We start from the raw sequence: 26,948 nt of genomic DNA, 5'->3' as shown, positions 1-26,948 counted from the left end.
CACAAAGTTTTACTTGTCAGATGTTGGATAATTTTTACTTGCTTAATAATGATGATAGTGTAAAACGGTGATGTGCTTAGAAGGAACCTTTAGGATAGAACTGTGGAAACTAAAAAAGACAAGCCCCCGAGGCTGTCCTCTTTCTATAGCAAGTCACTCCTTCAGAATGAGTATGTGAGTCCGGAGTTCTGATTTCAGTGATTATATTCTTGTTCTGGGATAGTAACGTAGTAATTATTAAAGCAAAAATGAGAATATCTACCCATTTAAAGGAGAAGTACAGCCAAAGCTCTTTTGGCTGTACTTCTGTGGATCACAGGAGTACAGTTCGTTTTGCACTTCTGTGACCCATTCTCGATTGACAGCGAGCTGAAACCTGCCGTCGGCTGATGTCACTCAGCTAGTCCAGGCTGGGGAAAGATCCTGACTTTAAAGTCAGGATCCACACCAGAGTCTGGAGCAGCACATGGCTCAGTTTCCCAGCGACTGACAGTCACTGCTCTCTTAGAGCGGCTGTGAGAACTCAGGGATCAATGGTCACGTAACTGCTGAGTTCTCACACTTAGAGCCATCAGAGGACAAATGCAGCATCGGACCGATGCTGCATCCACCTAGGTAAGTATGATTTTTTTAAAAAACGAAATCCCATACTTCTCTTTTAAAGCTGGTTGAGAATAGCAAAGCCCAAAATTATAACCAGGAGGCTTTCCTTGAAATGGGCAGTGATGATAAATTTCTCAAAATTAAGGATTGTTGAGTGGTGCTGTTTTCTTAAAATACAAATGACTATTATTCCCTTGTTTAATTAGTTACATCATGGCTAGCTCTAAAATGCATGTCCTGTGTAGTTTGTATAATGCTTAGCAAGCAACTAAAACAATATATTTGTAGTTTTCTATTGCTGCTTAAAAAAAAAAAAAAAAGAGTAAGAAAGTGTACAGATTGCAGCTGTTCACCATGTTTTGAACTACACTTTCCAATGTGTATTTGGCCATTTTGAATAATCAAATGGTGGTAAATAGGGAGGGAATTGGCCTTAGCATATTCTTCCTTTTATAGCTGCTGAGCCACTGACAAGCAAACATCAAGCACCAAGCAAAAATCAAGCACCTAGGCATGCAGAGTGCTTCTAAAAACATTTGTCAAGGAATGGGTCACTCTCAAGAGCTCAGTGAATTCAAGCGTGGTACTGTGATAGGTTGCCACTTGTGCAGTAAGTCCGTTCGTGAAATGTTCTTGCTACTAAATATTCCATGGTCAACTGTTAGTGGTATTATAACAAAGTGAAAACAACTGGGAACAACAGCAACTCAGCAATGAAGAGGAGGGCCACATAAAACGACGGAGCGGGGTCAGCGCCTGCTGAAGCGCACCGTGTGCAGAAATCGCCAACTATCTGCAGGGTCGATAGCTAAAGACCTCCAAACTTCATGTGGCCTTCAGATTAGCACAACAATGCATAGAGAGCTTCATGGAATAGGTTTCCATGGCCAAGCATCTGTATCCAAGCCTTACATCACCAGTGGAGACATGTTCTCTTGAGTGATAAATCATTCTTCTCTGTGTGGCAATCTGATGGACGTGTCTGGGTTTGGCGGTTGCTAGAACAAGGGTACATGCCTGACTGCATTGCGTAAAGTTTGCTGGCGGGGATATTATGCTGTGGGGCTGTTTTTTCTGGGTTGGGATTGGCATCCTTGTTCCAGTGAAGGGAACTCTTAAGGCATCGGCATACCAAGACATTTTGGACAAATTCATGCTCCCAATTTTGTGGGAACAGTTTGGGGATGGCCCCATCCTATTCCAACATGACTGCGCACCAGTGCACAAAGCAAGGTTCATAAAGACATGAATGAGCGAGTCTGGGGTGGAGGAACTTGACTGGCCTGAAAAGAGCCCTGACCTCAACCCGATAGAACACCTTTGGGATGAATTAGAGTAGAGACTGCGAGCCAGGCTTTCTTGTCTGACATCAGTGTCTGACCTCCCAAATGCGCTTCTGGAAGAATGGTCAAACGTTCCCATAGACCAGGGGTCTCCAAACTATGATCCTCTAGGTGTTGAGGAACTGCAAGTCCAATGCGGCCTTGCAAGACTCTGACAGCCACAGGCAAGAGTCGCAGAGGCATGATGGGACTTGTAGTACTTCAACAGCTGGAGGGCCATAGTTTGGAGACCCCTGCCATAGACACACTCCTAAACCTTGTGGACAGCTTTTCCAGAAGAGTTGAAGCTGTTATAGCTGTAAAGGGGTGGGCCAACTCAATATTGAACCCTACAGATTTATACTGGGATGCCATCAAAGTTCTTGTGCGTGTAAAGGCAGGCATCCCAGTACTTTTGGCAATACAGTGAAGGAAATAAGTATTTGATTCCCTGCTGATTTTAAATGTTTGCCCATTCACAAAGAAATGATCAGTCTAAAAATCGAATGGTAGGTGTATTATAACACTGAGAGACAGAATAGCAACAAAAAATTCAAAAGAAATGCACGTCTAACAAATTATGCACTGATTTGCATGTTCATGAGGGAAGTAAGCATTTCATCCCCTTCACAAAACATGACTTAGTACTTGGTGGCAAATCCCTTGTTGGCAATCACAGAGGTCAGACGTTTCCTGTAGTTGACCACCAGGGTTGCACACATCTCAGGAGGGATTTTGACCTCTCCTCTTGTCAGATCCTCTCCAAGTCATTAAGGTTTGGTGGCTGATGTTTGGAAACTCAAACTTTCAGCTCCCTCCACAGATTTTCAGTCGAATTAAGGTCTGGAGACTAGCTAGGCCACTCCAGAACCTTACTGTGCTTCTTCTTGAGCCACTCCTTTGTTGCCTTGGCCATTTGTTTTGGGTCATCCCATCCATGACCAATTTTCAATGCCCTGGCTGAGGGAAGAAGGTTCTCACCCAAGATTTGACGGTACATTGCCCCGTCCATCGTTCCCTTTGATGCGGTGCAGTTGTCCTGTCCCCTTAGCAGAAAAACACCCCCAAAGCAGAATGTTTCCACCACCATGTTTGACAGTTGGGATGGTGTTCTTGGGGTCATAGGCAGCATTCCTCATCCTCCAAGCACAGCAAGTTGAGTCGATGCCAAAGAGCTCGATTCTGTCTCTCAGTGTTACAATACACCTACCATTCGATTTTTAGACTGATCATTTTGTTGTGAGTCGGCAAACATTCAAAATCAGAAGGGGATCAAATACTTATTTCCTTCACTGTATAGTGTGAGTATATATATGTATGTGTGTGTGCGTGCACACACACACACACACCAGCATAAATGAGTACTCCCCAACGGTTTTATTTGAAAACCTTTACTTTCCTTTCAGATTAAACATTTTCTATGGGACATTATGCTACAAAATACTCTCACATATGCGGGTCATTGATTGCAAACAAGATTTGTTAATTTCCACATACAAAAAAGTATTTTTCCTTACAAATTCATTCAAGACCATGTTGCAAAAATGAATACACCCAAATGAAAGTCTTAGGAGAAAAGCTAAATTTTAGACTATAAAATCCTAATGAGTAGGGATTCAACTACAGGGGAGTCTAATTATTCATTAAACAGGTGTCCAGCTGACAGTTGATTATAAAAGGGGGGTACAAAGAAAACCCCTTCCCATTTCATGCTTTCAGCAATGGCACCACATGGAAGAGAAATGTCACAAGGCCTGAGAAAGAGAAAATAATTTCTTTACACAAGAAAGGTGAAGGCTACAAGATCAGCAAAGCTTTATTTATCGGTCAGAATACTGTAGCAAAAGTGATACAAAAATTTAACAAAGATGGGACTGCAACCATCTCAAAGAGACATCCAGGCTGTCCAAGGAAATTAACACCTCAACAGGAACGTCTTCTGATGAGAAGGTTTGAAGAATTTTGCCATGCAAGTTCACTGAAGTTAGCTAAAGAAATAGAAAGCCAAACTGGGGTGATTGCCATTGTTGCATTTCTGAAGAACAGGGTGAAAGTGATTCAGTGACTAAGTATATCTCCTGATATGAACCGAAGTGAACACCTATGGAGAATTCTGAAGAGACAAGTTGAGCATCATTCTCCATCCAGCATCCAGGCTCTAAAAGAGGTCATTCTTGAAGAATGGAAAAAGATAGATGTTGCAATATGTCGCCAGCTTGTTCATTCCATGCCTAGAAGACTTGGCACTGTCCTTACAAATCATGGAGGTCATACAAAATACTAGATGTAGTAGTTTTTGTTGTGGGGTGTATTCATTTTTGCATCAACTAATTTGAGTAAAACTGAGGATTTTGTAATCTAAGTTATATTTATTAGCCTTACATTCATGTAATGAGCTAAACAAATGTTTTATGGAAGTTAGTTTTGTCAAAATTTTGGAAATTGTTCTTGTGCTGATTGAAATATTGATTAAAATCTTACTTTTCAAAAGGGGTGTACTCATTTATGCTGAGTACAGTGTATATAATATTTGTGTGTCTTGTGTATATACGCCAATCAGCCATAACATTATGACCACTGATGGGTAACAAGAATAACTTGAGCTCTGGCAAAGTTTTACCCCTTTCATGGCCAGGGCATTTTTTTGCTATTCAGCTCTTCGCTACTTTAACTGACAATTGCGTGGCCATGCATCACTGTACTCAAATGAAATTTATTTCATCTTTTTATCACTCTTTTGATGGTATTTAATCACCACTGGCTTTTTCTTTTTTTATTGTATAAATTAAATATAACCAAAAATTGGGGGGGGGGGGGAGAATATTTTCTACTTTTCTGTTATAAAACATATCCAATAAAAAAAAATTGTTCATAAATTTAGGCCAAAATTTATTCTGCTACATATCTTTGGGAAAAAAAAAATCCCAATAAGTGTATATTGATTGGTTTGCGTGAACTCTATAGAATCTACAAACTATGGTGTGTATATATACTGAAATGTGTATTCCATGTATTATTTTATACTAGTAATGGTGGTGATCAGCGACTTATAGTGGACTGTGATAGTGCTGTGGGAAATCTGACACAGGGTGGGAACTAACTGGCCGTGACATCACCAGTGATACTAAAGCAGTGATAGTACTATTAGGGGTGCACCGAAACTTCGGCGAACGAAACGTCTCGGCCGAATACACCCCTATCGGCTGATATGAAAATAAGCACCGATACAGGTGCCGAAAATAACCTTGCGGCTGCCGCCTCCTGCTGCTGCTCGGTAGTTCTCAGCCTTACCTGAGAAACCACCGAACGATTCTGGCGCTGGGCGTAGAGATAAGTGAAGGAAAGTTGGCCTCCACTTATCTCTATGCCCTTGGAGAACTAGAGCAGTATAACTTCCGGTTCTAGTGCCCTGTAAATAAAGCCTTTTTTATTTTTTAATCTAATGCTTTACATTGTAGAGGAGAGATGTTATTGACCCCATATCTCTCCATAAAGAGGACCTGTCACTAATTATTTCTATCACAAGGGATGCATGCATTTCTTGTGATAGGAATAAAAGTGATTTAAAACCTTTTTTTATAGGGACAGTGTAAAAAACAAAACAAAAACCGAAATTAAATAAATTAAGAAAAAAAAAGGCTCCTTGTGCTCACACGTAGTGTTGAACACATACGTAGGTCACGCCCACATATGTGAGGTATCCCCACGAACGTCCGAGCAAGAGCAATAATTTTAGCACTAGAACTCCTCTATAACTTTACACTGGTAACCTGTAGAAATTTTTAAAGAGTCACTTATGGAGATTTTTACCATAGTTTGACGCCATTCCACGAGCATGCGCAATTTTAAAGCATGACATGTTGGGTATCTATTTACTCGACTTAACATCATCTTTCATATTTTACAAAAAATTGAGGTACATATTATGTTTCCAAAAAATATATATTAATTTTTAAAAAAACGTCCATTTCGGTTTTCGGCCAAGTGCATCCTGAGTTTTCGATTTCAGCACCAGAATTTTCATTTCGGTGCATCACTAAATACTATACACTGTCACTGTATGAATGACACTGGCTGGGAAGGGGTTCTCGGGGTAATCAAGGGGTTAAGTGTGTACCTAACAAGTGTAATTTGTGTATTATGTGCTACTCCTTACTAAAAATGTTTGTTGCCTCTGTATAGAGTCCTGTACAGAGGCTCTGGGCTGTGATTGGAAACAGTCAATTAGCAGGTCTTTGCCTTAAATCATTGGCTGGAACCTGCTGAAAAAATCCCGCTGTGTCTAATCTCAGCGGAGTGGGTGGGGGTGGGGGTCACACGACTGGTGACATGGGATATAAATTGGTCTATTTCAGCATTAGACTTTGAAAGTTTGTTGAAAAGTTTACCTTTTTGGATTAAGTAAGTGCACAAGAAATCTGCATATTTTTAAAATAATAGTTAGCAGTAAAGCCATCCGGGCCGGTTTTATTCTGTATTTTTAAAGATTTGATTACTTGAGGAATTTGAGGGAGGTGATCAGTCATGCTTATATTAAACCCATGTTAATTATGAATGTAACCTTCCTGTGTATCCATCTATTCATAAAAGATCTGTCCTATCGGTGACTGCAGTGCAATGATAGAGGACAAATAAGCCTGGAACCTCACATGATTTTTTGATCCTTAGAGTGCTGAAAAGAAAAAATAAATTAGATAACCTAATACATGTTGAGTGCTCTGGATTTTTGTTAAGGGAGTACTTAGGAAAACTTTGGATATCACTGAATGGGCTTCACCAGATGGCTTGCTATATTTTATGTCATGTTAATATTGCTGCTGACTCGCTGAAGCCTATTTTCATCAAACACTCTCCTGTCTGGTCTAATTCCTGTTAAATCAGTAAAACAATCTACCTTTCCATAACAACCACCTCTAAGATAGATAATGGTTTTATTACTATAAAGAAAAATAATTTGCCATGTCCTTGTTATCTTCAAAACTGACGCTCTATGTTCACGTTACAAGTGCCCACAGCACTCTCCTGTTAAGTAATAGAAGAAATATGTATTTCTGAATACATACATTCTTATTCCCCCTAGATAAAGCAGCATGAGTTCTGGCCTAATACAGAAATGGTTTTCTCTCCAACACTTTTTTTTTTTTATTATTATTATTATGATGATCCATGCCAACAGAATAATGAGAACATGAAACCAGCGGCTATTTCATCATGCATTGTGTTGAAATGGTTTTACAGCATTTTGTTAGCCAGCTTTAACACATCAACTCTGCCCAATATAACTTTTGTTCGTCAGCACCTCTTAGCTGCTGTACATCCTGTTATAAACACTGAAAGGGAGAGTATTATTCCATTTATATTTCATTCATTGTTAAATTAAAATGTTTATTTAGTCAGATAAATGTGCATTGCATATTATTATTCCTATTTTTAGCTAGCAGGTTATGTTTTGGTCTCCTCTTTGCATATTTTACTCCATGTTGTAAAAAGTCTTTTGATTACAAAGATCAATGGCTCCAGCTGAAATTTGCACACATTAGATAGAGGAGTGGCTCATGCCTTATTGGTTGGCTCAAGCTATACACAACTTGATTTCTCTTGTTCAGTTCTGTGAGCTGAACTAGAGAAATTAAATGATTCCCTCATTCATGTAAGAGCGTAGATAGAGGAATCTCCACTGCCAGGTATTATGTTTAGGTAGTCAAATCTGTTGGAAAACAGGAACAGTGACTGCATCTGATAGAATGCAATCACTTTTCAGCCAATAATTTTTCACCTGGCTTTAGTCGATTTTTCTTTGTTTTTAATTAAAATTTGTTGAGCTGAGTGCTGCTTGCAGGGCTATCCATGGCTCAAATTTTGGCAGATTCAGAAGGAATAGGCTGAAATTCAAGCTGGCTATGGCCAGATTTAGGTTCAAAACCTTGCAGGAGAGCCCAGTCATATGACCTTCAGAGTCATATGCCGGCCTCTTCTCCAGTCATAGAGTGCTTTCTGCAGTGTAGTGCACAGTACATGCTTCGGAACACTGCAGGCTGCATACTACATCCTGAATTTTGTGAATCAAGTTTAAAATGCAGATGATGTATGAAGTGAACACTGCGATGCATAGAGGTATCCTCTCTCCATTATTAAAGGACACCTAAATAATGATGGCAAGTAAAGAGAATACGGTGCAGCTCTTGCGATACAACAACATAGTAACTCTCTTAAACAATAATATAAATAAATTCCCTTCAGTGACACCATACATATGGAACTGTACTACAATGCACCTTCCCCAGTAGTGTCCTTAACTAAATAACGTGCATGTATCTGTAAAGTGCATAAATTGAATATTTCAAATAAAACAATCCCTGTGCAATATAGTGTATAAATATTGTAAACAATATAAATTATGTACAGTAGTCAGTAACATGAACCTCTGTATGAGGTACATATATCCAATAAACAATGTTAAGATTCAGTGTTCATAAAGTGCTCTTTAAAAAGTGTCTTGTTCCCAGAGGTAAAAAATCCATTATCTTCATTTTTTGTGACTGTGCTCTGCTTGTAAACACCGCACTCACCAGATCTCTATGACCCCTATGTGACAGAGGTATGGGTGAAACAGAAAACATGCGCAGATCAAGAGGGAATTGAGGGTTCCTGACCAAAGCGTTCTTTATTTTGGGGGGGGGGGCGAACAACAGGGTTTCAGATAAGGGAAAGGCAACAGGGCAGTAATTCCAACACTGAGGGACATGCAGAAATACAACGTGCAATAGGGCACATCAAGGGCAATAGGGCACAGCAGGGAATTGGTACAGAATTGCAGGGCACAATTTGGGCACAGTGAGTAGCAGGCCACAATCCTGTACAGCAAAGTCCAGGGGCACAGTGCAGCAATTTACTACAGCAGGGTATGACAAAGCAAGGGTAACATCCAGCACACAGGGCAGGGATCCTGGCCCAGAAAGCATTTAATTCCAGCGCCCAAGGCAGTAATCCAGCACAGCAGGATATGATACAGTATGGGTACAGTCCAGCACACAAGGCAGGGATCCTGGCACAGCGGGAGTTTAGGTCCAGCAGCACAGGGCAGGGATCCTGGCACAGCAAGAGTTTAGATGACTCACCAGCTGACAACAACCTCAGTCAAAGGGGCCCAGGTAGGGTGTCAGGGGAAGGATGATCAAAGGGCGGAGGGCACAGATCCTTCCCAGGCCAATCTCAGGCCGTCGGAGGGCAGTGTGTCCTAGCCACAGCTTCAGGACCACACAGACAGCCGTTGTGGGAGAAGTAGAAGCATGGCAAGGAGAAGTAGTCCACGGGGGATAGCACTGTGGAACTTCAGGGTGAAGTAGTCTGCAGGCCAGTAGGAGCAGAAAATATGGACCTGCAAGTCACAGCAGTCCCACTATCCAGAAAATAGCACACAGTCCATGCGGGCACCAGTCTTCAACCTGCTCGGATTGGCTGACGTTGTGACATCAACAGCCCACCTCTCTGACTCAGCCAATCCGAGCAGGCTTTGTATTCATTAGTAGAATACATCACTCGCCGTGATTGGCCCAGTGTATACTGTATATAGCCGCAGCTACCATACATACACGCATCTAGCGGGCTGATTACATTAGGGACGTACCGGTACGTTTTGAAACCGCTTGGCTTAGCACAGTATACTGTATATATCGCACATCCAGCGGGCTCACAGATTAATCTGTCATAGGGACATTTGTTTTGAACCAGCTTGGCTCAGCAAGGTTCACATTTTATACCCCGCGTATAAGACGACCCCCAATTTTTGGGTTATATTTTTAAGTATAAAAAGTAGTCTTATACGTCAGAAAATACTATACTTACTCCATAACAGTGCTTTTATATACACAAGCTGCAGCACATATAAACCACTACCTGCTCTCCACAGACCAAAAATATGAAAGCAGAAGTGATGTGGTAAACCCCATTCAACTAGTTTTGTCACACTGACGTCTTGCCTAAATAACAAAGTAACTTTTAATGACTTTAATGTGTTTTAATCACATAATGTTTTAGATGCTCTGCATTAGTTTAACAGGGATAAAAGTGTTTTGCTGCTGATTTTTCATTTAAACTCAGTGTCCAGTGCATTTTGCTGCAGTGTCCAACAATAGTCAGCCAGCATGAAAGGATCCCAGTTGCCCTGATATTGTTTTTCCATTGTGGCAATGTCCAAATTAAACCTTTCAACGTGTTCTTCACAGACTGCACCTAGATTTCCAGGAAGGAAGGTCAAGTGTGAATGTAGAAAATTAATCTTCAGTGACATGTTGCACTTCTTGGTCTTGTACGCTGTAAGAAGTTTGTCAAAAACAAACAAAAATTCCCAGCTCACTTACCATCCAGCCTGCAACAAAATCAAATTTACTCTTTCTGAGTAGTTTGTCAACCAAGCCAAGAAAATTCTCCACGACATCCTTGATTGCTTTCTAGGAGATTTCCTCCAACCCCAATAGATCTTTTGAACAGTTTTTACCTGATCTGTGGACCAACAAAATTGCCTTCCTTAATCTTGACATCAGTTACTCTTGGAAACATCTGTCTCAGATAACTAAAACCTTTACCTTTGTTGTTAACCACCTTTACACAATTTTTGATTAGTCCAAGTTTTATGTGAAATGGAGGCATTATTATTACATCGAGTTTATATAGCGCCAAAGGGTTTGCTCAGCGCTGTACAGTAGGGGGGGGGGGACAATACATGGCACAGTACAACAATAACAAACAACGTACGAGGGGTAAGAGGGCCCTACTCTTTCAAGCTTACAATCTAGGAATGATATTCAGTATTTCATCTTCAGGTAATTGGAAGAACATTCTTTAGAAAGAATTCATAAATTCTTCCTACTAGAAAGACAACATATGGGCAGCACAGTGGCTAAATGGTTAGCACTTCCTCCTGGCAGTGCTAGGGTCGTTGGTTCCATTCCCAACCATGGCACCACCTGCCTGGAGTGTGCATGTTCTCCCTGTGACTGTGGGTTTCCTCCTGGTACTCCGGTTTCCTCCAACACTCCAAAGACATAGTTAGGTTAATTGGATCCTGTCTAAATTGGCCCTAGTATGTGTATGTATGAATGTGAGTTAGGGACCTTAGATTGTACACCCCTTGAGGGTTAGGGACGGATGTGAATGTACAATATATATGTAAAGAGCTGCATAAATTGACAGCTCTATATAAGTATCTGTAATCAATAAAAAAAATAAAATAAGACATATACTTTGAACATGTACCACAGGGGAACAACTGTGGATAGAAGGATCAGCTGCAATAAAAGTTATAAGTTTATGAGAACATAAAGTATAATCAAAAAGTTATATTTGTTGTGTTTTTAAATGCACAGGAGACCGTGAAGGCAGTTAGGTCAGTGTGCTAGCTGTGCTTCTATCCCTCGCTGTTTTGGCTGTTCCCTAGGAAAAAAAAAGGAGCTGGAAGCAGAGGAACATTACGTTTCTATTTTGGATGAGCTGTTTTTGCAATTCGGTAAAATATAAAGTGCACAGTAATAGTAACGTGATAAGAGATGGAACAAGGATTACACAAAAATGATTAGGTTGTGCGCATTATCACAGCCCTGGGCACTGTACAAATTTTGAATTAAGTTGTCAAGTATTTAACCATTTTTTGTCCAGGTGTGAAAAAAAGCTTGGACTAGTAATTGCACAGTTAGGCTCGGTTCACATTGCTGAGGTTTGGGATCCGGCTTGTGAGACCCCCCAGTTGCATGACATGTGAAATCCCATGTTAGTCAATGAGAGCTGTCTTATTGGCACTACTGAAGGCGCTCCAACTTTAAAAAAGGTTCCTGTACTACTGCAAGGCGATTTCTATCTGACTTGTGCCCATAAACTTTAATGGAAGTTGCCTCCAAGTCCCATCCTCATCTATGTTGTGATTTGGATCCGACATAACAGGAAGATTCTCTGAAAGTTGCTTCAAAGTTGTATTCACATCGCCTTGCAAAATCGCACAATTTTTAGGTCATAGTAGTGTGAACCGAGACTTAGTCTGTTTTGGGCTCATTATAACTAAAGTAGTCATTCATTTCAACTAATACGATGAGTCTGATAATGTGCAGGTGTATTAAATTTAGTCAGAGTAGGATGTCCACTGGGATTTTAGTAGGAGATCAGCATGTACTTCTGCTCTTTTCATGGTCTCTAAAGACCTCTAAATGTGTTTTTATCATAGAAATTTGAAATGCCCAGCCTAAAAAAAAAAACAATTATGGTGCGGAGCCTTCTTAATAAAATAATGTTTGTGTTTCAGATTCAGGGAATCTGTTGTAAAGAAAACAAAGGCCATATAACACAAGTACCTGGTGAACCAAATACCAATCTCTTGCTTGTTCAGTTGGCTGGTTTTCCTTCCATTCAGCTCTGATGGATCACAACCTATCCTTATCACTGGCTAGGAAAATCATCCAAATCCACGAAGAGCAGGGGTCACCGGTCACGTGTTTTGTGAACCTACTGAATGTGATGGGCATCATTTGGCTGATGTTTCTACCAAAGAACATTGTATCCGAATCAAGCTGAAAAGTAGGAAGCCATGCCCCCTGATACTACCATAACAATGTAGTACAGCTTTTGTAGGATGTCAATGGAAGTTAAGACTTAGTTTGGTCTACAATTTCTGGAAACTACCATTTCCAAGAGTGGCTACAATTGTATGATCTTGGTAGTCGTCAGGTTTAGGAGGGCTACATATTATCAATGTCCGTATCACTTTCTGCTCTGTATATTTTTAATCTCAACTAAATGCATTAATAAACATATTTGTTGCAACTTTATATATCAACTTTCTGAATAACTTTATCAGAGTGTGTTCTATTTCTGGTGATTTTGTGTTTCTCTTGCCTTTTCTCTAACCCCTGCTTCAGGTGACAATGTACTGACCAATGCTTGAAAGCCTGGAGCATTTGGAAGGGTCTAGTTTGAGACTGCTATCAAATATTTATTTTCATCAATTTATTAATATATAAGTATTCTGACAGTTTGTGTGTATTTTTAATTCAATCAACAGGAGGAACAAGCTGCCAAAATTAAGGCAGAGAAGATTCGAATAGCTCTCGAAAAAATAAAAGAAGCTCAAGTGAAAAAGGTGAATACAATGGAAAGTAGACTGGAGTATGTTGGCAGTTCAGATTTATACACAATATATTTAAATAACTACTAGACTGTCAGAGGTTTTTTTCTTTAAACTATCACAAAGGTTGGCTGTAGTGCAGTGTTTATTTATTTTTTTTTTGGGGGGGGGGGGGGGTTGATCTGAACACAAACCAAACTCCTGGACAATTACCATGTATATAGGGTAAAGCAAGAATATGGCGGCATTAACTATCTTAAATGACTGGGCGTTCACTATTAGTCCTTCAGTTCTTAGCTGCTTGTGTAAAGGCTGCCATAGCAACCTTTACCATTTTAATGTGGAGCTTGCCATTTGCATTTTCTCTTACACATCAAGGATGGGTAACCTTGTATACCTTTCTATTACTGTGTATGAATCCTTTTGTATGATTTATTTAATACTGTGCATTGAAATTCAAGGTCTATAACGCAGGGCATTTTCAGTGCACAATAAGCAGGAGAGTTTCCCAGCTCAAAATATAGAATCCGGGTATTACATTTTAGGTATAACCTCTATAAATCTGTCTGATTCTCTGCATGTACAGTATGTATGTACAGTTGTGTTCAAAATAATAGCAGTCAGACATCACTAACCTGATCAATCACTGTTTTTGGTAGAAATTATTATACTTATTATAGAAATTATATTTCTTCATGGAAAATAATTTACTAGCAGGTGTAGTGGAGTAATAGAAATCCAACAGACCCAACAGTCATGACATGCATGCTGCTGATTCTGTGTAATTGAATCACTAATTGAAAGGGGCATGTTCAAAATGTTCAAAATAATAGCAGTGTGGAGTTCTATTAGTGAGGTCATTCATTCTTTGAAAAACAGGTGGCAATTATTGCCCTTATTTAAGGAAGGAAGGCAGCAAATGTTGTACATGCTGGTTACAGTGCATTTCTCTCTGAAATTCTGAGGAAAATGGGTCGTTCCAGACATTGTTCAGAAGAACAGCGTACCTTGATTAAAAAGTTGATTGGAGAGGGGAAAACATACAAAGAAGTGCAGAAAATGATAGGCTGCTCAGCTAAAATGATCGCAAATGCTTTAAAATGGCAACCAAAACCTGAAAGACGTGGAAGAAAGCAAAAAACTACCATTCGAATGGATAGAAGAATAGCCAAAATGGTAAGGACTCAGCCAACAATCAGCTCCAGGAAGATAAAAGAAGGTCTAAAGTTACCTGTGCGTACTGTTACAATTAGAAGACGTCTATGTGAAGCCAAGCTACCTGCAAGAAGCCCCCGCAAAGTCCCACTGTTGAAAAAGACGTGCTGAAGAGGTTACAATTTACCAAAGAGCACATTGACTGGCCTAAAGAGAAATGGAGCAACATTTTGTGGACTGATGAAAGTAAGATTGTTCTTTTTGGGTCTAGTGGCCGGAGACAGTATGTCAGACGACCCCCAAACACTGAATTCAAGCCACAGTACACTGTGAAGACAGTGAAGCATGGTTGTGCAAGCATCATGATATGGGGATGTTTCTCATACTACGGTGTTGGGCCTATTTATCGCATACCAGGGATCGTGAATCAGTTTGAATACATCAGAATACTTGAAGAGGTCATGCTGCCTTATGCTGAAGAGGAAATGCCCTTGAAATGGGAGTTCCAACAAGAGAACAACCCCAAACACACCAGTACACGTGCAACATCTTGGTTCCAGACCAACAAGATTGACGTTATGGAGTGGCCAGCCCAATCCCCGGATCTTAATCTTTATGTTTTGATTTGGAATAGAAAGTATAGTGTTCCCAATGCATTTGTGTGTATGGAAATAAAAGCTATTAGAAGGATTTTGAGCTTTATTCACTTTTTTCAACACACTGCTATTATTTTGAACGTAACTGTAGGTATGTTTGTGCTTCTTTAAAGTTAAAAGCTATTTTCCTTTTAGGGCTCTTTCTTTAAGGTGTTGAAATCTACAGCAAACTTTGTATTAAATGTCAGCACATATCTTAACATAGTGTACATTTACACGCATTGATGCACATCATGATGCTCATACATTATCATGCATTATAATGTGTCTCCATTGATACCAAAATCTTAAATGTGTAAATTCAGCCTATTACTTATTAATCATTGGTAACTGTTTTTAACAATTTGCTAGGTGTAACTTGTTTTCTTCACTTGTTTCTCTTCTTCCCAGCTGGTAATCAGAGTGCACATGTCAGATGACAGCTCAAAGACAATGATGGTGGATGAGAGGCAAACCGTACGGCAGGTGCTGGACAATTTGATGGATAAATCCCACTGTGGATACAGCCTGGATTGGTCACTGGTGGAAACCATTTCTGAGCTGCAGATGGGTGAGTCTCTTTATAGCTGTGAAGCATGTTAAAAGAATTTGTAAGGCTTCCCGAGTAGATACGTTATTAACAAATGTATAATGTTTTGATTTAAATGTGGCAATTTTGTGTAAAAGTTTTAATAACTTATAGTGATATTAAAGGTAAATTAAAAAAAAAATTATACTTACCTGCTCTGTGCAGTGGTTTTGCTTAGAGCAGCCCCGATCCTCCTCTTCTTAAGTCCCCCGCTGGTGCTCCTGGCTCCTCCCTCCTGGTGAGTGCCCCAGAGCAAGCAGATTGCTATGGGGGCACCCGAGCAAGCTCGCTCCCAAGCTGCTGCTCTGCATGTGCATTCACACATAGAGACGCAGCACAGCCCAACTCCCTCTCTCCTCATTAGCTCACTGGCTGTGATTGACAGCAGCGGGAGCCAATGGCTCCCACTGCTGTCTCAATCAATGAGGAGGGAGAATTCCTGGAGAGCTGAGGCTCTCATGCACATTGCTGGATCAATATGGGGCTTAGGTAAGTATTGGGGGGCTTCTGCACACAGGTTTTTTTTTTTTTTTTTACTTGACTGCATGAATTTAAAAAGCCTTGAACTTTTACAACCACTTTTAGGCTCATGAATGCCTTTTTTGGTTGTGCTAGGATTTAGAAATGAGTATTAATATCATTCCAGCTCTAGATTTTATTTACAGATATACATTGAATTTTCAATGAGCACATACTGTGAATTATCTGTTTTTCACCTTAAAGCATTTTTTGATGCATGTTTCACATTCTGAAAATTTGCCTTTCTATGTTATTACATATAAATCGTTAGACCATTCAATAGAGGGAGCACTGTATGTCAGTGCAATCTCTCTAACTTTGTTCATAACATCTGTTAATATAAGATTTTATTTACAAAGGAAGGGAAATTGGTTTTATTGAATGATCAACTCCAGCATATATTCCAGTATATGCAGTTTGTGGTGGAAGACCAGTAAGGCCAGTTCGTTCCACAGCTCCTTTAGTTTTTACCAAGGTGCCTCCCTCCACTTGAGGGGTTCACGTTATGGAGTACCTGGACAATTTTTTAATGAAGGACCAATCATCCCTGTGCCTATTGGATAAACATCTGCTAGTGTTTTGGGTGTATCTTCAATCTGAGGAAATCATCGCTGGGCCCGTCTCACAGGTTGGAGTATTTGGGACTGTTTCTAGACAAGGCCCTGTCCAGGATTTTTCTGCTCCAGTACCAACTTCTGTTCCTTTCCTCTAATTCCTCCAAGCTCAGAGTAAATCCTTGGTTCATGCCTACATGAGAGTTCTGGGTGTCGTGGTTGACTCCCTTAAGGCTGTACTGTATGCCATGATCCTCAGGTCCAGGCTCTCTTTATCATGGAGGATTTAAAAGCCAACCCTGGAGTTAGGGAGTGACCCTTTCATTCTTAATCATAGGAAGCTTTGCAACAAATGCCAGCCTGTCGGGCTTGGGTACATCCCTAGACACCCTGTCAGTGCAGGGGGTGTGGTCATTGGATGATGCTTGCATCCCTATTGGCATTCTGGACATTGGAGTGATTTGGTTGCCCTTTGAATGCTGGACTTCTCTCCTAAGAGGACACCCAACAAGAATCAGTCAGTAAGTACCACAGCCAAGGCCTACACGAGGAGGCACTAGGAGCTGTACTGTTCAAAGAGATGTAGACTTTATCCTTACCTTGGGTTCTTCTGGATCATTTGAACCTCCTGTCCCAAAGACCAGTGTTCCATCCATCCTTGCCCAGTTGTTAGCTTTAATGGCATGGCTGTTGAAGGCTAGGAAGTCGACTTCTCATAGTTTATCATTGCACCTGGAATTCCTACCCTGGAAAGTCAAAAATCCTATTTGACTGCCATTTCACTTAAGAGAATAATTGGCTTATTTAGGAATGCAGGGAAAAGATGTACAAAATAACATAACCAGTTTCACCCAGTTGACGTAGTCGTATTAATTAAAGCTGAACTCTGTCATAAACAAATATTGTCTAATTACCATATTTTTCGCTCCATAAGACGAACCTGACCATAAGACGCGCCTAGGTTTTAGAGGTGAAAAACCAGAAAAAAAATATTCTGAACCAATGGACTGCAGACATAGTACAGAAAATGACCAGAGACTGCAGGCACAGTACAGAAAATGACCAGAGACTGCAGGCACAGTACAGGAGATGACCAGAGACTGCGGACACAGTATATGAGATGACCAGAGACTGCGGACACCATACAGGAGATGACCAGAGACTGCAGACAGTACAGGAGATGACCAAGAGACTGCGGACCTTTGGGGAGGGAGGGGGAGTAGGTACCTGAATTTGACAGGTACCCGCTCCCACTTCTGCGGAGTTGTCCTCCCTTTAGTGCGGACACCCGTATGACAGCTGGGTGCCCACTGCACATGCGCAAGAAGTGCTGCGCTTTGCGAATGGCCCAGCATCTTCTGGGACCTGTCATGTGTCCCAGAAGACGCCGGGGGCCATTCACAAAGCGCAGCGCTTCTCGCGCATGCGCAGTGGGCACTCGGCTGTCACAGCCGAGTACCCACACTAAAGATGCTGGTGCGGGAAGACTGTACAGCGCTGGACCGAGGAACAGGTAAGGTCCTGCTGCAGAGAAGAGCTGAGCGGCCGGCCCGGTATTCTGACACGGTGGTGGCGGCGAAAATACCGGACCAGCCGCTCCATATTTTCTCCATAAGACGCACTGACATTTTCCCCCCTTTTTTTGGGGGGGGAAAAAGTGTGTCTTATGGAGCGAAAAATACAGTACATTCGTCGTGTTTTCATACTTGAATTTTGGTGTGCTCTGTGTATTTCTTCCAAATCTGTGCAGTATTCCAGCGTGAAACTTTGCCTCTGTGCAAGAGCTTCCTATAACAAAGACCAGTCACTGCTGCTTGCTCTACTTGTGCAGTGACTGATCTTGCCTCAGCCCCAGTGCAGGAAGCACTTCAGCTCTGCTAACTGTACAGGCTATTTACAGCGCAGTGATGATATCATCACTACTTTTACAAGATAGTATCTGGAATGGCAAAAACATGGCTCTCACACAGTGGATTTAGATCCTTTCTGGCTATTTAGAAATGTTTAAATTAAAGTTTTTGCTCCCGGATTTCAGCTGTTTCCAAGTTGTGTGTATAGTTATCTGCACTGTGCTCATCTGTGCTCATCTCCAGAGTTTATATTAAACCCAAAGCCAAAAATATAATATATTGCAGCTTACCAAATGCGTTCGTTACATTAGGTTTTATTTTTAGGCTTTTTCCCCTCTGTATTCACCTAGTGATCTGGCCAGTAATACATCTACTGTATTAGAGTGCCCCCACTCTAGGTAAATGAGCACAGGGGGCACATTTGGAAAGCAGCATTGTCATTCTGATGGGAGGGTACTGTTAAATGTACTAGCAGTTTTTAATATACTAACAAATTGAAGCTAAACTTCAGCTCACACTTTATAATCAACTACAGCAAACAGATTTTTTCTTTTGGGATAAAGGTTTTACATGAAATATATAGAAGCTGACCTTTGTAAGCACCCCTGTGGTAAATGGTTTGTCTCAAAACCAAATATTTTTTAAAAAGCAAATAAACAAATACAGGATTAGCCACGGTAGTAGCAGACAGTTTCAGTCTTCCAAGATTCAGATTATTGCATTATTTTTCAATACAATTACTGGCAGGAATTGAAGAAAGTCCCTGAAATATTTGCATATGTATCTATAGCTGTTAAAGAATTGTTTATTGTTGTTGTTAAGATCATACAAACAATGAAACTATTTCTGCTCTCCAAATACATTTTCTCAATTATTCTCACAGTCCTTAAAATATGTAATTAGCAAAAAAACAGGAAAATGGTGCCAAGTAATTCTCTGTTCATTATATCAGCCTAATGCAGCTCTACAGATTCACTGTTAATCCACTTCCCCTGCAGAATATATTGCAGTTGGAATGATCTATACCTTGTTAATCTGTCTTTTTCGTCACACAAGCACAAAGGATATTTATAATAGCAAGCCTCAAAAAATATTACTCATGCGAGAGATTGTCATCACATGTGCACATTATTTCATACGAACCGCCTTCTTATTTCATTGATTGCTATAATGGTGAGACTAAGAAAAGATTGTCATCATTGAACACAACGTTGATTCATTGCCTGACCAATTAAAGAAACCTAACTGGCTCACATTGAAATAGTTTTAGGACTGCAGCTATTTTCTTAAATGATAATATAGAGTGTGTAGAAACTTTTAAATTCTTGCATGTTTCCAGCCTCCAAAACCAGCAAAACTAATATATTTTGAAATTGTGCTGTACACTTATAGCTGAATGACCCAACACGGATCCTTTGATCTTTCTACAGAGCGTATTTTTGAAGACCATGAAAATCTAGTTGAGAACTTGTTGAACTGGACCCGGGATAGCCAAAACAAGCTGATGTTTGTGGAACGCATTGAGAAATACGCATTGTTCAAAAATCCACAAGTGAGAATATCTTTAATTTATTGCTAAAAGGCTTGTATCTTTTAGAGATGGGTATGGTAACTGTACGGCAAACTCAATTGTTTGATCAAATACTCTGCTTTGGTAACATATTTTTGAAAAAGCTTGTTTATTTCACAACTTTTTTGTTTTCCTAATAATTGCCAAGCTCTCATGCTGATACTCTGGATTCAAAGCTCTGTGAGCCACTGACCAGAGCAGGTATGCAGATCAGATAAAATGTCTGCATGCTTTGTTCAGGCCAGTCACTATGACAGTATTGACCCTTATAATTCAACCTTTAAATGGTGTCTGAATTCTTCCAAAACCACCATCCAGATTAAATCATTGCACCTATGTATATAAATGTTGATATTTAAATTCAGATACAGTGGGGCAAAAAAGTATTTAGTCAGCCACCAATTGTGCAAGTTCTCCCACTTAAAAAGATGAGAGAGGCCTGTAATTGGCATCATAGGTAGACCTCAACTATGAGAGACAAAATGAGAAAAAAAATCCAGACAATCTCATTGGCTGATTTGGAAAGAATTTATTTGCAAATTATGCAGGAAAATAAGTATTTGGTCAATATCAAAAGTTCATCTCAATACTTTGTTATATATCCTTTATTGGCAATGACAGAGGTCAAACGTTTCCTGTAAGTCTTCACAAGGTTGGCACAGACTGTTGCTGGTATGTTGGCCCATTCCTCCATGCAGATCTCCTCTAGAGCAGTGATGTTTTGGGGCTGTCGCTGGGCAACCTCCCTCCAAAGGTTTTCTATGGGGTTGAGATCTGGAGACTGGCTAGGCCACTCCAGGACCTTGAAATTATTCTTACGAAGCCACTCCTTTGTTGCCCGGGCGGTATGTTTGAGATCATTGTCATGTGGGAAGACCCAGCCACGTTTCATCTTCAATGCCCTTGCTGATGGAAGGAGGTTTGCACTCAAAATCTCACGATACATGGCCCCATTCATTCTGTCCTGTACATGGATCAGTTGTCCTGGTCCCTTTTGTGGAGAAACAGCCCCAAAGCATGATGTTGCCACCCCCATGCTTCACAGTAGGTATGGTGTTCTTTGGATGCAACTCAGCATTCTCTCTCCTCCAAACACGACGAGTTGTGTTTCTACCAAACAGTTGTATTTTGGTTTCATCTGACCATATGACATTCTCCCAATCCTGTTCTGGATCATCCAAATGCTCTCTAGCAAACTTCAGATGGGCCCGGACATGTACTGGCTTAAGCAGGGGGACACGTCTGGCACTGCAGGATCTGAGTCCCTGGCGGCATAGTGTGTTACTGATGATAGCCTTTGTTATGTTGGTCCCAGCTCTCTGCAGGTCATTCACTAGGTCCCCCGTGTGGTCCTGGGATTTTTGTTCACTGTTCTTGTGATCATTTTGACCCCACGGGGTGAGATCTTGCGTGGAGACCCAGATCGAGGGAGATTATCAGTGGTCTTGTATGTCTTCCATTTTCTAATTATTGCTCCCACAGTTGATTTGTTCACACCAAGCTGTTTGCCTATTGCAGATTCAGTCTTCCCAGCCTGGTGCAGGTCTACAATTTTGTTTCTGGTGTCCTTCGACAGCTCTTTGGTCTTCACCATAGTGAAGTTTGGAGTGTGGCTGTTTGAGGTTGTGGACAGGTGTCTTTTATACTGATAACAAGTTTAAACAGGTGCCATTGATACAGGTAATGAGTGCAGGACAGAGGAGTCTCTTAAAGAAGAAGGTACAGGTCTGTGAGAGCCAGAAATCTTGCTTGTTTGTAGGTGACCAAATACTTATTTTCCACCATAATTTGCAAATAAATTCTTTCCAAATCAGCCAATGTGATTGTCTGTCTGTTTTTTTTTCTCATTTTGTCTCTCATAGTTGAGGTCTACCTATGATGCCAATTACAGGCCTCTCTCATCTTTTTAAGTGGGAGAACTTGCACAATTGGTGGCTGACTAAATACTTTTTTGCCCCACTGTAGGTGCTGTTATTATATATCCACTAAATTAATATCCACACTTTGTGATAAATAAATAACTCCCTCAGAAGAAGTCATATGACGAAACGTGTTAGGGTGTGGCTATCCGGTGATGTCACAACGCGCACCAACTCTCAGCTCCGGACCACGTGATCGCAACAACGCCATCTTGGTTGCATGCAGGCTGGTTACTGTGGAGTATTACGGATATCCATAAGCTGGAACTCAGTGGTGGAGTGCTGGTTATATACAGATATGCTGGTTTTCACCAGTATCTGGCGAGTGTGTATTTTGATGGGGTGTTAAAGCACTGGATGTCACATTGGTGAAGGAAGATCTCATAACTTCATTTATTGAGGATCATATTGGAATATATATGGACTTTTGTGAATAGACTTTATGAGGGTTTACTTATTTATTTAAGTAATGGTATAATATTTGTGCACTTGCACGGTGGTGGATTAATTTAATCAATGTTATTTATTTATTTAATTTATTAATTAATTTAATTAATTATTGAGGTGTAGGGGTTGCGCTATTATTTGTGGTTTTTATTTATTTATCACAAAGTGTGGATATTAACTATGACAGTATTGATGCCATAGAGCAGGGGTGAGCAACTGTGGCCCTCCAGCTGTTGGTGAACTACAAGTCCCATCATGTCTCTGCCTTTGGGAGTCATGCTTGTAACTGTCAGTTTTGCAATTTCTCACGGGACTTGTAGTTCTACAACAGCTGGAGGGCCACAGTTGCCCACCCCTGCCATAGTGTGATTAATACAGAGCTGGTCACCAAAGGTAGCCTTTGTATTTTCTCTCTTGCCATAATAAAGTGCATCCACTTAAGTCTCCATATTAGGAACTATTCACTGGTAGTGCTTTATATCGAATAGTGACAGTCATTCTTTTGTTTTTTTTATTATATAATTTATTACGTTTTTCCATTACAAAAATTAATCTTATACCCACACAATTCATATATACACAAATTCCAGTTAAATTGTCCTATTCCCTACCCCCCATCCAAATACCCTTGTCCATATCCCAATTCCTTCCTTCTAATTCCTCCCTTATTTTTCTGTCTATAGCTATGTTTCTTTCCTCCTACCTCCAATCTCTCTCCTTCACCCCCCCCCCCCCCACACACACAGATACTCAATCATATATTCTCCAAACATTCCTCCATATACTCCAACAACGTACAGGTATATTTTGGATATTTTAAAGTCTAACCATCTACTTCAAAGTGTCCTACATTTTTTACATTTTATTCTCCTCCATATGGTATAGCTCCTCCATCCTGTTTATATATTCAACTCTATTTAACCAATCTTTTATTTTTGGGGGCTCTGGGGATACCAGAACTTGATAATAAGGCCCTTAGCTGCACTAATTAGATGGTATAATAACCTGTTTTTTATATACTTTTGCTGAGAACTCAGATTTGTAAAATAAACAAACCCACGGGTCCTTCTGAATGGTGATCCCAAGTATCTCCTGAATATACTGGATTATTTCCTGCCAATACTCTTGTATTTTAAGACATTCCCACCATATATGTGCCATTGTTCCCTTTTTTCCACAACCTCTCCAACATAAAAGTGAATCATTTACTTGTTTATGTGCAACACTTGGTGTAATATACCATCTAGCCAAACATTTGTAATTCATTTCAACAGTGCTCATATACATTACCTCATGTGTTAATTTAAATATCTTATTCTTTTGTTACTTATTCAATTCGGTTCCCAGCTCCTTTTCCCATTTCTGTAAGAACGTGGGAGGATCCGGTCCCTCAAAATCAATAAGGATCTTATAAATCCTAGACGTAGCGTGTTTTGCTCTGTATTTACATTCAACAATTTAATTTTTCAAATGGATGCAGATCCTCCAGCATCCTCAGTGGTTGTGGGAGCATTGAAACAAAATGACCTAATTGATAGGTACCGCCACTCGTCCAATATGAAAATTAAATCTTTTTTCTTCTTTAAATCTAGAAAAGTGCACCCTTTTCCATTATATCCTTCAAACATGCATTTTTATCTTTAATCCATTTCCCAGAAATATTATCCTTCCCTGGAGGAAAATACTCTGTTCCCACAAACAGAAGTAATATTGAATTATATTTCCATCCCTTTTGCTTGTGTATAGTGTCCCACACTCTTAAAACTTTTCTTGTCAAAAAACTAGTATTCACATCCAATATACAAAAATTATGTCTGATCTAGATAATCTTCTCCAATTGTGCCTTACTCATAGTCTCTTCCATATTTTCCCAACATTTCCCTTGTGAATTATATGTCCATTCTACAATTAATGATAATATCACCGATCAATAATATTTCCTAAAATTAGGCAGGTTCAGTCCCTAGTTCCCTTTTGCCCGAACACTGTAGCTCATATTTAATTCTTTCTTATTTACCCATATAAACTTAAGTATCATCCTCTTTATTATCTCAAAGAAAGATCCTGTTAAATGTACTGGGAGCATGTGAAACTTAAGCAGAATTGTTGGCACTATCACCATCTTTACCAGATTTATGTGACCTATCCAAGAGGCCCCTCCCTTTAAAAGTCTCCCTAACTTGTCCTTTATTACGTTTATTAGTGGGATATAATTAGCCTGGTATATGCCTTTTATTGAAGGCGTTAACTCTATTTCCAGATAACCTAATTCCTTTTCCCTCCATGTAAATGGAAAATCTTTTTGTAGAGTTTGCTTCTCTGTCTTTGAGACATTGATGTTGAATATCTCTGACTTTGATGGGTTTTCAGGTTTGATAGCTCTCTATACTGTTTTAATAGTCTCATTAATTTAGGCAACATTATTCTAGGATTCACAATATTGAATAACATATCGTCTGCATACACTGTCACCTTATGTTCTACTTCACCTATCGTTATTCCTGTTATATCCACACTTTCTTACCATCACGGGTTCCAGGGATATTACAAATAACAAAGGAGAGAGTGGGCATCCCTGTCTAGTGCCGTTATACATTTTAAAGAACTGTGAAAGGGAACCATTGACCTTCACCGCTGCTGACGGACCATTATAACGCACTTTTATCCACTTTAACATTTTAGGCCCTAATCCTACGGCCTCTAGTGTGCCTAACATAAATCCCCAATCAACCCTGTCAAAAGCTTTTTCAGGGTCGATCAACAGGATTATTGTCGGCAGCTTCTCTTTCTTTGCTCTTTGTAAAAGGAACAATGTTCTCAAGCCATTGTCCCTCCCTTATCTGCCAGGAATGAATCCCACCTGATCCATGTGTACCCACTCCGGCATCAGCTCCTTCAGTCTAGTTGCCAATACCTTAGCGTAAAATTTTGTGTCTATATTTAATAATGATATGGGCCTATAACTGGCACACTGTGAATTGTCCTTCCCTTCTTTTAGTATAATAGTTACGAATGCTTGCAATGATTCTACCCTCATTCCCAACTCCTCTCCTATTGCATTCATATATGAACACATTTTAGGGACTAGAAGATCTTTACATTTCTTGTAGTAACCTACAGTATATCCGTCGGGGCCTGGGCTCTTTCCTGCTGCCATACTCTTCAGGGCCAAGGTAATTTCCTCAGGGTTGATAGTTTTCTATAGGGCCTCTAATTTTTTTCTGATATTCTTGGCATTCCCGCCTCATTTAAATATTTCTGCCTTTTTCTCCTCTTTTCGTCCTCTGTTTTTTTTTTTTTTGGTTTCTACAACCTGCTGTAATATTTTTGAAACGTACTAGCGATATCGGTGGTGGAATACAGAATTTCTCCTTTTTTTCTATATAATTCTTAGATTTCTTTTCCTTTAGTCTCCTCATTAGATGTTTTTCTGGCCTGTTCCCCACCGATATCTTTCCTTTGAAACCCTATTAAATATCCTTTTTGATTCCTGTTCCATTAGGTCTTTTCGTTCTTCTCTTTTGAGAATTATCCTCTGATGTATATCCACACCCATCTTCTTTTCATGTGACTGTTCTAATTTATAAAGCTCCTCCGTCACCCTCCTTATTTTTTTTCTCCTGGTCTTTCTTTTTTTCTGACCCTCTCGAAATCCGTGTTCTCCTAATACATGCTTTATGAGCCTCCCATATTGTGGCCACCGAAACCTCCTCAGTCTCAGTAAACTAAAAAAAATTGCTCTGTTTCCCTTCTTTTCTCTGTTTCAGGGTCTTGTATAAGCATCTCATTTAATCTCCACCCAGTTATTCTATTCCACTCCCCTCCTACCCGTAGTCTCATTGTGGCAGGAGCATGATCAGAAATAGATATTACCTCTATACTGGAGCTGACCAACGACTCCAGTTGTCTGTTCGATCATTATGTGCACTGAGAAGAAGGTGTAGTCTTTCTCTTGGATGTTTCACTCTCCAAGTGTCAATTAATTGATATTGATATAGCATCCTCCTCAGCACTTTTAATTTCCTACCGCCCTCTCTCTGTGTACCTGATGATGCATCCATCTGTGGATCCAAACATAGGTTAAAATCTCCTGCCACAACCAGACTACCCCTTTTGAATTCAGTAAGGGTTCTTAAGACGCCCACCACAAATGTTACTGGGTTTTTATTCGGACAATAAATATTAACTAGTGTACATTCAGATCCTTGTAGTTTTCCCCTCAGGAATAGAAACCGACCCTCTGGGTCCACCAGTCTCTCTTCCAGGGTGAAACTTACATTATTTAAGAACTTGATTGCTACTCCTTTGGCCCTTTTTATTGGGGAGTCAGCATAATACCAACTCGGATAATACTTCGAATATAACTTAACATTTGTGTCATGGGTTATGTGTGTCTCTTGTAAAAACACTACATCTATGGAGTATTGATGAATTTCCCTAAGTATCTTATGTCTTTTAGTCGGGGTGTTTAATCTTTTCACGTTATACATTATGAACTTAATCAGGCTCATTTCTAATGTTGTTTCACTTCCCCTCCAAATTTTCAATCAAGGGCACTAAGGTATAGACAACTTAGGACATGGATATATCCTACTGAAACATCCCCCCTCCTCTTTCTAGATACCCGCTGCCATATTTCTGTCCCCAGCACTACGCTCTCTTTAGACCCCTCTGA

At 40.1% G+C, this 26,948-nt stretch overlaps 1 protein-coding gene across 9 annotated transcripts in view; it reads left to right on the top strand.

Moving 5' to 3' along the window:
- Positions 1-26,948, top strand: part of RAPH1 (Ras association (RalGDS/AF-6) and pleckstrin homology domains 1) — a 236,082-nt gene that overhangs the window by 163,760 nt on the left and 45,374 nt on the right. For all 9 annotated transcript variants that reach the window (XM_089670643.1, XM_089670628.1, XM_089670647.1 and 6 more), the window contains 3 exons: positions 12,973-13,050; positions 15,237-15,396; positions 19,768-19,889. In XM_089670643.1, the coding sequence (XP_089526769.1) occupies positions 12,973-13,050; positions 15,237-15,396; positions 19,768-19,889 (360 nt within the window). The remainder of the gene's footprint in view (positions 1-12,972; positions 13,051-15,236; positions 15,397-19,767; positions 19,890-26,948) is intronic.

The sequence above is a fragment of the Staurois parvus genome, unplaced genomic scaffold (genome assembly GCF_062004578.1).
Source record: "Staurois parvus isolate SC_StPar_1 unplaced genomic scaffold, SC_StPar_1.0 ptg000011l, whole genome shotgun sequence".
Classification (NCBI taxonomy): domain Eukaryota; kingdom Metazoa; phylum Chordata; class Amphibia; order Anura; family Ranidae; genus Staurois; species Staurois parvus.
The sequence above is the reverse complement of the archived record's forward strand: the minus strand, read 5'-3'. Positions and strand labels throughout refer to the sequence as shown.